Source organism: Taudactylus pleione, unplaced genomic scaffold (genome assembly GCF_031769625.1).
Source record: "Taudactylus pleione unplaced genomic scaffold, aTauple2 ptg000202l, whole genome shotgun sequence".
In the NCBI taxonomy this organism is placed as follows: domain Eukaryota; kingdom Metazoa; phylum Chordata; class Amphibia; order Anura; family Myobatrachidae; genus Taudactylus; species Taudactylus pleione.
In genome coordinates, this window is record NW_028284604.1 from 7704564 (window position 1) to 7719297 (window position 14734).

Consider the following 14734-nt stretch of genomic DNA (forward strand, 5'->3'; position numbering starts at 1 on the left):
CAGAACCTAAGAGGTTTATTTCATTAACCTTATCCTTGACCATGTACATGACCCAGCATTTCAGCTCTTCTGGCCATTATATAAGCCAGTTCCTTTTTTTGTAAACGCTTGCTTTTTTAAACCTAATTTAACAGCCTCAATCTCTATTTTCAGGTGGAAATGGTATATTCCCTTCTATCTATGCTTGGTACCCACGACAAGGATGATATGTCCCGTACGCTACTAGCCATGTCAAGCTCCCAGGATAGTTGTATAGCCATGCGGCAATCTGGATGCCTTCCTCTGCTCATCCAGTTACTACATGGCAATGATAAAGACTCTGTGCTGCTGGGTAACTCCCGTGGAAGTAAGGAAGCACGTGCTCGGGCTAGCGCAGCCCTTCATAACATCATTCACTCGCAACCTGATGACAAGAGGGGAAGGAGAGAAATCAGAGTCCTGCACCTCTTGGAACAGATCCGGGCTTACTGTGAAACTTGCTGGGAATGGCAAGAGGCACATGAGCAAGGAATGGATCAGGATAAAAATCCAAGTATGAAGGATTAAAACAAATGCACAGATTGCATCCAAATGTTCCTCCAGTTAAATATTTGAAGAAGTCTGTAGATGTTGATTCATTTGTATAGCGCCACAAGGGTTCAGCAGTGCCTACGCAGCTTCCTTTATAGTTCCATAACGTGCCGCTGTCACCTACAGACAGTGGGAGATATTTTGTGAGCTAAAAAATATTCATGAATCAATTGACTAGGACCCAGTGACTTGTAGATGTTTAACTATGAAGTGCCTCAGTTACTGGTTCCTATCTAGTTGGCTGCAGTCTATGTTTTTTTATAATGGCTGCCTCCAGTGTGTACACATGACAGATACACCTAGTGGCAGATTCAGTTATAAGCTCAGTTATGGTAGATGAGTTTCAACTGTACCCTCCACAGGCTGCGATCAAACAACAGCTAGAAAGACAGATTCCACTTAGTGTGGTTTCCAAAATATGTGTCCATTGATTTCACCTGTCCCCAGTGATTCTGTTTGCACAATGCAATCATTGCCGATCTACTTGATAAGTATCTCTGAATAATCAATGTAATAAGGTGTATAACATTAATGTCTGCTTACAGTGCCGGCTCCTGTGGAACACCAGATCTGTCCTGCAGTGTGTGTACTGATGAAGCTCTCTTTTGACGAAGAACACAGGCATGCAATGAATGAACTTGGTAAGAGAACATATAGGACATCTTATGGTATGGTGAAGTTGTTTCAGAAGGGATTTCACACTTTTAAATGAAATCCCCAATGTACATCTTTGCTTTTCTTCTTTGTTTTCTAACAGGAGGTTTGCAGGCTATTGCAGAGCTTTTGCAAGTGGATTGTGAAATGTATGGACTGATTAACGACCACTATAGTGTTACCTTACGGCGGTATGCTGGGATGGCATTGACAAATCTGACTTTTGGAGATGTAGCTAACAAGGTAGTGTTTGTATACTCTTCCTTAGTAGCTCTGAATCTACTTACAATGAACTCAACAATTTATCAGTTTAAAATCTACCTTGTGAAACGCCCCCCACTCTGTATAATGATTAGAAATGGGTAATCTGGTCAGGTCCTAAGTCATTGTACATGTTACTGCTACAATAACACGATGGCACGTGGTGGTATATCCTGGTGTGTATCTCTATATAACCGTTTTGCTTTGCATTTTTTTCTGTCCGCTCTACAGGCTACACTTTGTTCAATGAAAAGCTGTATGCGAGCCCTTGTAGCCCAGCTTAAATCAGAAAGTGAAGACTTACAACAGGTAATACTTTAGTGAGCACATAAACTTGCTATCTGTTCATATGTTTATTGCAAACTGTATGTATGCAGCAGAGATGGATGACCGGTTACAGGTGTATGAAGTATCAGTCACTTTGGAGGGAGCTAGCATAGACAATGAAACAAATAATTCACATCTATACAATAGCTTGACATTATAGTGAAGAGAAGATAGGGATGGGCAATAGTATAAATATATAGAGTGGAGAAGGGAGTCAAGTAAAGCACATGGGGCCTGATTAAGACATGTGCGCTATAAGTATCAGTGCTTACTCAGAATGACTGCTGGAACCGCTCAGCCGGTGCCACGAAATCTGCATAGGAGGACGCAAACCCTAGCCTCAGCACGCCTACAAAACAAGGGTTACACTCCCTTTTGTAAAACAGTCGGCGTCGCCGCCCCCAAATAGCCGCAGCATGTCAATCATGCTGCAACTTAGGGGGCACTGCAAGCGATCTCACATGCCCAGTCCTCCCGCCATCAGACTTGTACGCAAACAATCGGGTTTGAGTACAGGTTTGAATCAGGCTTATAGTCAGTAGCCCAATAGGTCAAGCACATAACAAACTATGTGAAAGGGACCTTGGTAATCATAGGTAAATTTAAAGAAAATGGGCAGTGGGAACAGGGTCATAAGGCAAGCAATCGAGGCATGGTATGGTAGTCCTGGGTCCAGGAGGCCATTGCAGACAATAAGAGTGGTGGAGGAGGTAGTAAAGTCGCACACAAACCATCACTAAAATGGTTAGGTTAGATGAGACTTGTAAAAGGAGGACCCCTTAATATCAGTCCTTTGTATGCTGTTATCTTAAGTGTGCATGGGATCCAAAGAAAACACCCAGTTTTTGATTACCATTATACAGTTTTTAGTGCAGAGGTGATCTCCTTAATATATAATGAAAGAGAATAGGTCTTTTACTTTAATGTACAAACCAGTTTGAATTCTGCAATATGTTTCACTTAGAATTATTTTGCTTACTGTATAAAAATAATTAAAACAAATGGAAAAAGAACAGGCTGAAATATGGAGAGTAGATTATTTTGCCAATGACTTGCACTACATCATCTACATGAGTATAGAGACACAACGTTTGCTTACATAAACTTTGGTACAGAATCCGTGACATTTGTTTTTTCTTCCTGTTGTTTTTTTTTATTTTATAGCAAGAGCTGATTGTCTTAATATTTATTTAATAGTAGCTCTATGTTGTTAGATGCAGTTTTTCATAGATTTAGTGTTTTGAGTTCTTATTGACAACCACAGTCCCTCACTGACGAGTAATCAGCAGTGCAACTAGCACAAATTGTTCTGGTTTACAGTGTTTTTCTGCAAAACATCTTTGTCAGGACATCACTTTTGTGAATTCAACAAGTAGATAGGAACACAGTTGAAGGTGTCTGTTCTTTTCTGTTCCAGGTCATTGCAAGTGTGCTAAGGAATCTGTCCTGGAGAGCAGATGTAAATAGCAAAAAGACCCTGCGTGAAGTTGGGAGTGTGAAAGCATTAACCGAATGTGCACTTCAAGTTAAGAAGGTAAATGGGTGTCGTGTGTATGATCTAGTCGTGGTTTGTTTACTTATTACGGTTTTCCTGTAGTCCTCTGGGGCTTTCATCTTTTTCGCAATTATTGCAAATTCTAAAACTTAGTATTACTATTTATTAGTGAAGACAATGTCTGGGGGATCTGTAGTAAGAAATACAGTTTTGGAAAGCAATATGTATTTCTTTTACCCTCTCCAGGAGTCTACATTGAAGAGTGTACTAAGTGCCTTGTGGAACCTGTCAGCTCACTGCACAGAGAACAAAGCAGACATATGTTCTGTGGATGGGGCACTGGCTTTCTTAGTTGGCACATTAACTTACCGAAGTCAAACCAATACATTGGCCATTATTGAGAGTGGAGGTGGAATACTGCGCAATGTGTCCAGTTTAATTGCCACTAATGAAGACCACAGGTTTGTAATGCTAAATTCTTCATTTTATTTTCATAGTAAAATAAGGAGATTTTCCAGTATACAAAACATTATTAATATACATATAGAAAATACCAGCGTATCATACACATACTATTGGGGAACATTACGCTTGTAAGTCAAATTCAGGTTTGTAATTAGTATTATGTGTAAATACTTGTAAATTTTACTACTGTTCAATAATTAGATATATCTGAATATAGTTCAGTATTGATATAGATTTTTATTACTAGAATAGCATTCCGTGTAAAATACAGAAATATTGTGCACACTGTATAAAGTTCTGTCTTTTCAATAAATGTATGCATCAACAATTCTTTTGTTCCCTAAGTAATTCTGTACAATATTGTTTTTTACTTTATATTTTCTTTTCTTCTGTCGTAGGCAAAGCCTGAGAGAGAACAATTGCTTGCAGACCTTATTACAGCACTTAAAATCACACAGCTTGACTATTGTCAGCAACGCTTGTGGGACCTTGTGGAATTTATCTGCACGGAACTCTAAAGATCAAGAAGCTCTCTGGGACATGGGTGCTGTCAGCATGCTCAAAAACCTTATCCATTCAAAGCACAAAATGATAGCAATGGGCAGTGCAGCCGCCTTAAGGAATTTAATGGCAAACAGACCTGCCAAATATAAAGACACCAATATCATGTCTCCAGGCTCTAGTGTCCCATCTCTTCATGTTCGGAAACAGAAAGCATTAGAAGCTGAGCTTGATGCACAGCATTTGTCTGAAACTTTTGACAACATTGATAATTTAAGTCCCAAAACCTCTCATCGGAATAAGCAGAGACATAAGCAAAATTTGTACAGTGACTATGTTCTGGACTCCAGTAGACATGACGATTCCGTTTGCCGTTCGGACAACTATAGCCCTAGCAATTTAACTGTTCTTTCTCCATATATGAACACAACTGTATTGCCAGCACCATCTTCTAGGCCAGCTGGTGATGGCAACAGGACAGAAAAGGACAGGGAAAGGACAGGAATAAATAACTACCATTCTTCCGGTGACGGAAACTCATCCAAACGAATTGGATTACAACTTTCAACTACTGCTCAGATTGCTAAAGTTATGGACGAGGTATCGAGCATTCACCTAGCGCAGGAAGACAGAAATTCTGGGTCTACTTCAGAAATGCACAGTGCATCAGATGAAAGAACTTCTAGAAAGTCTACTTCTAACCATTCCCACACAAATTCCTACAATTTCACCAAAGTAGAGAATTCCAACAGAGCATGTCCTGTATCATATATGAAAATGGAGTATAAAATGTCATCAAATGATAGTTTAAACAGTGTTAGCAGTACTGATGGCTATGGAAAACGTGGTCAAGTAAAGCCATCTGTTGAGTCCTACTCTGAAGATGATGAGAGTAAGGTTTGCAGTTATGGACGGTATCCTGCAGGTCTAGCTCACAAAATACACAGTGCTAACCACATGGATGATAATGACACAGAACTGGACACACCAATAAATTATAGTTTGAAATATTCAGATGAACAATTGAATTCTGGCAGGCAAAGCCCCACTCAAAATGATAGATGGGCCAGACCCAAACATATAATAGAGAATGAAATGAAGCAAAGTGAGCAAAGGCAGACTAGAAATTCAAAAACCTCTTATACTGCATTCACTGAAAGCAAAGAGGAGAAACACAAAAAATTCTCCCCACATTTTGCACCAACAGAAAATAATTCGCCATACAGAGCAAGAGCTCCAAACACTCAAGGAGACCAGAAACGAGCAAACTCGAACGTTGGAATAAGTCAGAAGACCAATAAACCTCATTGTCAGGTTGAAGTCTATGACAGCGACAAAACAACAAATTTCAGTGAACGATATTCAGAGGAAGAGCAACAAGAGGAGGAAGATGATCAGCAAGTACGTTTCAATATAACAACTTATAACCAAGAGGAGCACCACAATGAGCAGCCAATTGATTACAGTCGAAAGTATCCGCCTGATGTTCCACCATCAACACAGAAGCCATCATTCTCTTTTTCAAAGAACTCTTCCAAACAAAGGTCTAAAAAAGAACATGCATCATCCAGCAATAATACACCTAGTCCATCACCAAACACAAACAGACAAACACAGCTTCATCCTAATTCTGCTCAAACACGAAGTGGACAAAATAGACAAAAACAAACCTCAAGTAAGCCTTCTTCAATTAACCAAGAAACTATACAAACCTATTGTGTCGAAGATACACCTATATGTTTTTCAAGATGCAGTTCTCTGTCCTCCTTGTCTTCTGCTGAAGATGAAATTGAAGGACGTGAAAGAGGTGCTCAAGGAGCAGGTGGAAACAACACTCTTCAAATAACTGAACTTAAGGGAAGCAGAGATGCTAGTACAAAAGAGGGTGCATCTAGTGAAACACGTACTGCCCCACATCATATACGTACCAAAACAAGCAGGTTACAAACTTCTACCTTATCTCCTTCAGATGCTTCAAGGCATAAATCTGTTGAGTTTTCTTCAGGTGCTAAATCACCCTCAAAAAGTGGAGCTCAGACACCTAAAAGTCCTCCAGAACATTATGTCCAGGAAACACCTTTAATGTTCAGCAGGTGTACTTCCGTGAGCTCATTGGATAGTTTTGAAAGCCATTCAATTGCCAGCTCTGTGCAAAGTGAGCCATGCAGTGGTATGGTTAGCGGTATTATAAGTCCTAGTGATCTTCCTGACAGCCCAGGGCAAACAATGCCACCAAGCAGATGTAAAACTCCTCCTCCATCTCAGGCAGTGCAAGATAAGAGAGATGGAAATAAACCTAAAATAAGAAGTAATGCTGAGGAAAGGGACACTCTGACAAAACAGACTGCTGTACATGCTGCAGTTCAGAGAGTTCATGTGCTTCAGGAAGCTGATACCTTATTACATTTTGCTACAGAGACCACACCAGATGGTTTTTCATGTGCTTCAAGCCTCAGTGCTCTTAGCCTGGATGAGCCATATATACCTAAAGATGTAGAACTTACAATAATGCCTCCAGTATTTGAAAATGATCAAGTTAATGAAGCCGAGTCAGACAAGTCCAAAGAATCAACTGACCATCATGAGAAAAAAGAAGAGAAACAATCGGAACCAGAAAAAGATGTGCTAGATGATACAGATGATGATATTGACATATTAGAGGAATGCATAATATCTGCTATGCCTACAAAATCATCAAGGAAAATTAAGAAAGCTTCCCAACCAACTGTTTCAAAAACAGCACCTCCTACTGCAAGGAAACCAAGCCAGCTACCAGTGTATAAACTTCTCCCTCCTCAAAATAGACTACAGACTCAAAAGCATGTTAGTTTCACCCATGCAGATGATATGCCTAAAGTGTATTGTGTAGAAGGCACACCAATAAATTTTTCTACAGCAACATCCCTTAGTGATCTCACCATTGAATCCCCACCAAATGAAATAGCGAATAATGATCATGCAAATGCTGTACCTGTTTTTTCGGCGTTTGAAAAGAGGGATGCAATTCCTACTGAGGGGAGGAGTACAGATGATGCAGAAGCAGGTAAAATCTCAAATGCTGCTGCCTCTGCACTAGATGAAGATAAAACAGAGGAAGGTGATATTCTTGCAGAGTGCATACATTCCGCAATGCCCAAAGGTAAAAGCCACAAGCCCTATAGAGTCAAAAAAATTATGGATCAGGTTAATCATACATCTGTACCTGCAAATAATAGAAATCCACAAGAAAGTGAAAAGAAGCCAACCTCCCCAGTAAAACCTATGCCACAACCAAATGGACGTCAAAAGAAAAACGTTGATTCAAAAATGAGTCTAGGACATGAAAAGCCCTACAATGACCCAAGGAAGCAGAATGCTAAAAACTTGAAAGAGACTATTGATAAAATTCCCAACAATGAAGAACGCGCAAAAGGAAGTTTTGCTTTTGATTCTCCTCACCACTATACTCCAATTGAGGGTACACCCTATTGTTTTTCAAGAAATGATTCACTGAGTTCCTTAGATTTTGATGAGGATGATGTTGACCTTTCCAGAGAAAAGGAAGAGTTGCGGAAAGAAAAAGAAACAAAGGAAACTGACACGACAGATAAGAATCGTTCATCTTCCAACCAATCACCTGGGCCAGGGCAGCAAGTTCAAAAGAATACAGCAAGCAGAGTTCCTTCTAAATTGTTGTTACAAAAACAAGCTTCATTTCCACCTGCATCCAAAGTCCAAGACAGAGGAGGAGCATCTGATGAGAAAATGCAGAATTTCGCAATTGAAAATACACCTGTTTGTTTTTCTCGAAATTCATCTCTGAGTTCATTAAGTGACATTGACCAAGAAAACAATAACAAAGAAGTTCAGTTAACAAAAGGAAATGAACCTGCTGACTCTCAGATAGCATTGCGCAGACCTCAAACATCTGGGTATGCACCGAAGTCATTTCATGTTGAAGATACCCCAGTTTGTTTTTCTAGAAATAGTTCTCTTAGTTCTTTAAGCATTGACTCTGAGGATGATCTGCTACAAGAATGCATAAGTTCTGCCATGCCAAAGAAGAAAAAGCCCTCAAAGTCCAAAAGTGAGAAGGTCCGTTCAAATAGCATTGGTGGAATTCTAGCTGAAGAACCTGACCTTGCGCTACATCTAAGAGATCTGCAAAGTCCTGATTCTGAAAATGCATTTTCCCCAGATTCAGAAAACTTTGACTGGAAAGCAATTCAGGAAGGTGCCAATTCGATTGTCAGTCGATTACATCAAGCAGCTGCTGCAGTTTCATTATCCCGGCAAGGGTCGTCTGATTCTGATTCAATTCTTTCTCTAAAATCGGGCATTTCATTGGGCTCTCCTTTCCATCTTACGCCAGACAAGGAAGAAAAACCCATCCCTATAAACAAAGGTCCGAGAATTTTAAAGCCTGGAGAGAAGAGTTCAGTACAAAGCAAGAAAAATGATGAAGAGCCTAAAAGTATAAAAGGGGGAAAGAAAGTATACAAAAGTATGATTACAGGAAAATCTCGTTCTAGCTCTGATTTTTCAAGTCAATGTAAACAGCCAGTACAAACAAATATGCCATCAATCTCTCGTGGTAGAACAATGATCCATATACCTGGAGTCCGGGCCAGTTCTCCAAGCACTAGCCCTGTTTTAAAGAAAGTTCCTGTTCTAAAGAATACTCCACCTAAAGGTTCCAGTGACAACTCAACTAGTTCTCCTAGAGGACAAAAACCATTAAAATCTGAACCATTCTACAATAACAGACAGACGGCTACACCCATAGGTTCAAGTAAAGTACCTTCTAGATCAGGATCAAGAGACTCTACTCCTTCTAGGCCTTCTCCACAACAATTAAGTAGACCTATGCAGTCCCCTGGTCGAAGCTCTATTTCACCAGGCAAAAATGGAATAAGCCCTCCTAGCAAGTTCTCTCAGTTGCCAAGAACATCTTCCCCTAGCACAACCTCCACAAAGTCATCTGGTTCAGGAAGAATGTCATATACATCTCCAGGTAGGCAGTTGAGTCAGCAGAACCTGAACAAGCAATCCAATCTTCCCAAAACACCCAGTGGTATTCCAAGAAGCGAGTCTGCTTCAAAAGGCTTAAACCAAAATGTAAACACTGGATCAAGTAAGAAAGTAGAGCTATCTAGAATGTCTTCAACAAAATCTAGTGGGAGCGAATCGGATAGATCCGAGAGACCTGCATTAGTACGTCAGTCTACTTTTATTAAGGAAGCACCTAGTCCTACATTAAGGAGGAAATTAGAGGAGTCTGCATCATTTGAATCCTTGTCTTCTTCGTCAAGAGCTGATTCTCCAACACGATCTCAGACTCAGACACCGGCTTTAAGCCCATCTCTTCCTGATATGTCTTTATCAACTCATGCTGTACAAACTGGTGGATGGAGAAAAATGCCTCCAAATCTGAATGCACCCTTAGAACAAGGTGACGTCAGAAAGCGTCATGACATAAGTCGGTCACATTCAGAGTCCCCATCCAGGCTTCCGATCACACGATCAGGCACTTGGAAACGCGAGCACAGTAAGCATTCATCATCACTTCCTCGTGTTAGTACTTGGCGAAGAACTGGGAGCTCATCATCAATTTTGTCTGCTTCCTCTGAATCTAGTGAGAAAGCAAAGAGTGAAGATGAAAAGCAGCCAGCATGCTTCATTCCAGGGTCAATATCTAACCCAGACTGTCCACCATCTGCAAAAGGAACTTGGAGAAAAATAAGGGAGAGTGAAATCCTTGACACGGCAAGTAATAGAACTTCAAACACTCTTTCTGAGTCTAGCAACACACTAGAATCTAAAACGGTATACCAGATGGCACCAGCTGTCTCCAAAACGGAGGATGTATGGGTAAGAATTGAGGACTGCCCAATAAATAACCCTAGATCAGGCAAGTCCCCTACAGGGAATTCACCCCCAGTTATTGACAATATCTCAGAGCAAGGGGAAAAGGATGAGGCAGTAAAGGACTTCCATGGAAGGCATAATTCAGGGAATGGGAATGGGCCTTCTTTGGAAAATAGACAGAAATCATTTATTAAAGTTGAAGGTTTGGATATTAAGGTGACAGACCCAAAACCTGTAATAAGCAGCCAGCCTACAGGGCAAGAGACAAATGAAAACTCTGTTACAGAGCGTACACCATTTAGCTCAAGCAGTTCAAGCAAACACAGCTCACCAAGTGGGACTGTTGCAGCACGCGTCACTCCATTTAACTATAACCCTAGTCCCAGGAAAAGCAATGGAGACAGTAGCACATCTCGACCATCCCAGATCCCAACACCAGTGACTACAAATACAAAGAAAAGGGACTCAAAAAGTGAAGCCACAGACTCTAGTGGGTCTCAAAGCCCCAAAAGACATTCTGGGTCTTATCTGGTTACTTCTGTGTGAGAAGACTCAGAGCTGTTATTTGAATTAAAATTCTGATGTATTATTTTTTAGCTGTCCATGTATATTGTTCAAAGACACAACTATAACTAAAAAAGTCTGTAAATATATTTGATTTTTGATATGGATTGTTCAGGAAGCCATAATTCATAAAACCATTGTTTTATTTACTGTAAGATACTGACACCATTTAAGATACATAGGGTATGTATAGAGAGTTTGGATAAACCTAAAGCACTCCCATCTGTTTTGGCACCAAAAAGGAGTAATTATCAAAATTATAAAAAAAAAAATTACAATAATGAATAATATAGAAACCTTTTTTTAACTGTAGCTGTATCAACTATGAATCTGACTGGCCTTATCACATCAGGGAAAATCATGTATTGATGCAGAAAATATACTATTGCTTTAGTCATTGTGGATACAGTTTAAATAGTGTTTTATCATGCTGCTGTCAAACTTACAGCAATGTGATTTCTACTGAAAGCTTTTTTTTTTTTTTTTTTTCCTTCCCTTGCCGGCCTTTCAGCATGACTGATCTGACAATCCAAGTACTGTGATCCCATGATGTGCATAGGTACAGTAGATATGGTATAACAATCTACACAGTAGTGTTCTATACAACATAACACACACACAGACACACACAAAAAAACCTCTGTGTTGCAGTTAGACCACTTACAATACATTTTTGTTTTTTGGGGGGACTATGATCAGAGATTGACAATTTTTTTTTTTTTTTTTCAATGCTATGCTGTAAATTGTCTGTTCCGGTATTTGAGGTGAGATGGCTGCTCTTTATGAATGAGACAGATGTCTCAAAATAATCTAACTGAACATTTCTGAATAAATTATTACTGTATGTAAATTCATAATTGTGTTTTTATTGTGAACTGTAAAATTTAATGTGGCATGCAAATCTTTTTATTTTTTAAGGTAATGGGCTGCTTCTAAATTTTTAGGTTCATTTTTTATTTGTTTGGCAATTGACTGAATTGTATTGAATGAGGAAATTTTACCATAAGGTTTTCACCGCTAACTGTCCTTGTAACGATTTGATGTAAAAATCTTTTGGTATTTTTATTTCCTGCAATAAAATCAGCCCATAGGCAAGACTTTTGTCAATAATCATATCAATAAACCACTAGGTCAGGAGTATAATAATTTGCAAGTTCTAGTAATGCTTTGTACAAAAAATTTAGTTTTATTTCCCCTGCTTGCTGCAACTGGTGTAAATCCTGTTTTCATGGCTTTTGACTGATTTTACCTGGTAGTTATTACAGAAAGGAACTTACTTGTACTAAACTCTATTTATTAATTCTTAAAAAGCTGTCTGCACTCTTTTGATTCCCCCTTCTTGTTTGGTCTCAGTAGTCGGAACCCTACAAAGCAGAGTTTCAGCTAGTGAGCAATACAAATAACCTTCACACACTTTCACACTGTGTGTATTGTTAGTGATAAAAGTGAATTAGTTTGTATAAGCAAGATGGGAATAATGTATTTCTGGATGGTTGTGGATATTTTTAATTTAAACACTAACTTTTCTTTGTTTTTCTTGTCAAGGCAGTTTTATCTGTGCGTGACTAAGAAGATTTTATGACTTTTGCAATAAAAATTAAAATAATGAATTGTCTGCTTTATGGTGTCTAACTTATCAATACAATTTACTTATATTAAGAGAGTATTCGAACCCCTTTACATTCAATATCCCATTAGTGGTGCTTTCCCTTACAGCATACATTGTACAGGAGTAGGTTTACTTTGCTGCCTACCAAATATGTGTACATGTTGCATATTTTTATTTTATCCTTCGATAATCATAAGTCTCCTCCATTTTGGGCTAAACATGGGGGGTATTGTTTTTCTTGTGCAAAAAATCAGAGCATTTCTAGGTTTCTATTGTATATAGTACAAACCATGTATGATATATGAAATAATGCTATGTTTCAAGAGAACTGTCGTAATGTTCTGATAGTGCTTTGTGCAATATTCATCTTTTTTAATTACCCCACCTTGCCCCATTTACCTGGTACAGCCCTTATAAAACGCTGCCTTACATGCTAGCCGCCCTTATAAAACACTACCTTGCATGCTAACCGCTTACTTCATCTCAAGTCCAGCTACTTACTGCTCTATGTTCTATCCCTAGTCCTACATATAGTTCTTTCTTTCCCAACCATCCATACAGCTATGTGCTTTCTCAGTCCTCCATATAGAGCTGTGCTCTTTCTCAGTCCTCCATATAGAGCTGTGTTCTATGGAAAGACTGCACACAAGGAAGCACATGATGAAGTCTGTATGGGATTACGTAAAACATTTTCCCTATCTTGAAACCATCTATGTGCCGTGTATGACAGTCTTCAGTATCAGTCTGTACACCCTGCTCTGATCACAAATCGTAACCAACTGAAGCAAGGTAAAAAAAAAAAAAAGCAGCCAAGTGCACCTACCCAATGCAGTACATAGCCAAGGCATGCTGATTTGCATGTACTCTGCTGTGTGAACGCCATTATTTATTTATGATAATAAAAAAACTTTAAGGTAGGTGTCAAATCTGTGCGCTAAAACCTGCTGCCTATCCACTTCACAGAACTAGCTAGGAGTATCACCTTCTCCTATGAGCAAACTAGTAATATAAAGAGGTGCGTTCTAAAAATGAAATGGCGCTGGTGTAATAAAATATCAAATTCAATAATATCAGCAAGTAAAATAATACGTAAATTTATAGTGATGTCAAATCTGGATCAGGTTATGATTCATCGGTATTCACGATATTCATGAAGACGTTGTTATAAAAAAAAGTAAACACAAAAGCTGCATACACATACAAACGATGTAGTAAATGATTTTCGTTCATTTTTTCAAGACAAAAATGAACGAAAATCATTCATTTACTAAATGTAATGAATGATTTTTTTTTTTAACTACAAACGATTTTTGCATATTCCCTTACTGAAAATCGATGGAGGTCGCAGGCTGGGTTCACCATCAGTGGTCGATGGTCACGATGGTGGACGGCGCAGAACCACCAGCCAGCTGAGTAAGCCTCAGTTTACTCAGGCTGGCCAGCTTGCGAGCGACGCAGTCCCTGGGCTTGCCACTCCCAGAAAACAGGGCGAACATGCCACTGTTTGCGGGAACGCCGGCCGCCTCTTAAATGCTTCTGCCTGTCAGTCAGGCAGAGGCATAGAAGGGTCTGCGTGTGACTACGCAGGACCCATTCTGCACACTCACAGAATGGGTCCTGCGCACATGCAGATTCCTGATAATCAGGTATCTGCGATCAGCAATGCACTTGCGTGCATTGCTGAATCGGGCCCACAGACTCCTTCACAATGTAAAACCTCCAGCTTGCTGAAATACTGCTTAGCTCTGCTTCATTATGGCTTAAATAACCATGAGTGACTAGATCAGTTAGTGTAAACCTTTTTATTTTACTGCTGCTTGGATGTGCCTCTCCAACCAAAGTAGAACATGGAGGTGCAGGCTGGGTTACATTATATTAGTTGGCTTCAGCTAGTGCTAAATTCAAGTTCTTTTGGAGGGTGGGAAAGTAGAATGCATCTTTTACACCTTTCTCTTTCAGGGCATCTTTTCAACAGCATTAATTACATCTGTGGTGTTCTTCATGTTAAAGCTTGGATACATTTAATTTTAAGGTAAAAACTAGTTGGATTTAGGTCTTTTGGTCCCCCATACACTAGTGACAGATTGTCACAATGCTGCGTTCCTGCGATGCCGGGTTGGAGGATCGGTGAAATCCAACGTGTTGGATTTCACTGATTTGCCAATCACAATCAAAATATGATCGTAATTAGCAAGCTGGTGAAATTTAACATGTATAATTCACCGATCTGACGACAGATTGCGGAACATGGATGGCTGCCTGTCGGCATTTCCGATCCGAAAGCAGGATCTGGCATTCCGTCGCCTAGTGTATGGGTGGCCTTATGGCCTTTACTTTCTTTGCCATGGCAGGTGCAAGGAATAAACAAATTTTTCTATTAAAAATGTCTGTTTTAAAACTATAAAAAAAAAAATCTCAGATCAAAATCTTCAGCTGGGAAT

The 14734-nt window shown here is 39.5% G+C and overlaps 1 protein-coding gene across 1 annotated transcript in view; it reads left to right on the plus strand.

Annotated features, from left to right (window-relative positions):
- APC (APC regulator of Wnt signaling pathway) overlaps nt 1-12294 on the plus strand; it is a 117008-nt gene extending 104714 nt beyond the window's left edge. The window contains exons 10-16 of the mRNA XM_088477686.1: nt 154-532; nt 1116-1211; nt 1328-1467; nt 1717-1794; nt 3230-3346; nt 3554-3768; nt 4171-12294. Coding sequence (XP_088333812.1) covers nt 154-532; nt 1116-1211; nt 1328-1467; nt 1717-1794; nt 3230-3346; nt 3554-3768; nt 4171-10666 — 7521 coding nt within the window. The 3' untranslated portion in view covers nt 10667-12294. The remainder of the gene's footprint in view (nt 1-153; nt 533-1115; nt 1212-1327; nt 1468-1716; nt 1795-3229; nt 3347-3553; nt 3769-4170) is intronic.
- The last annotated feature ends 2440 nt before the right edge of the window (nt 12295-14734 follow it).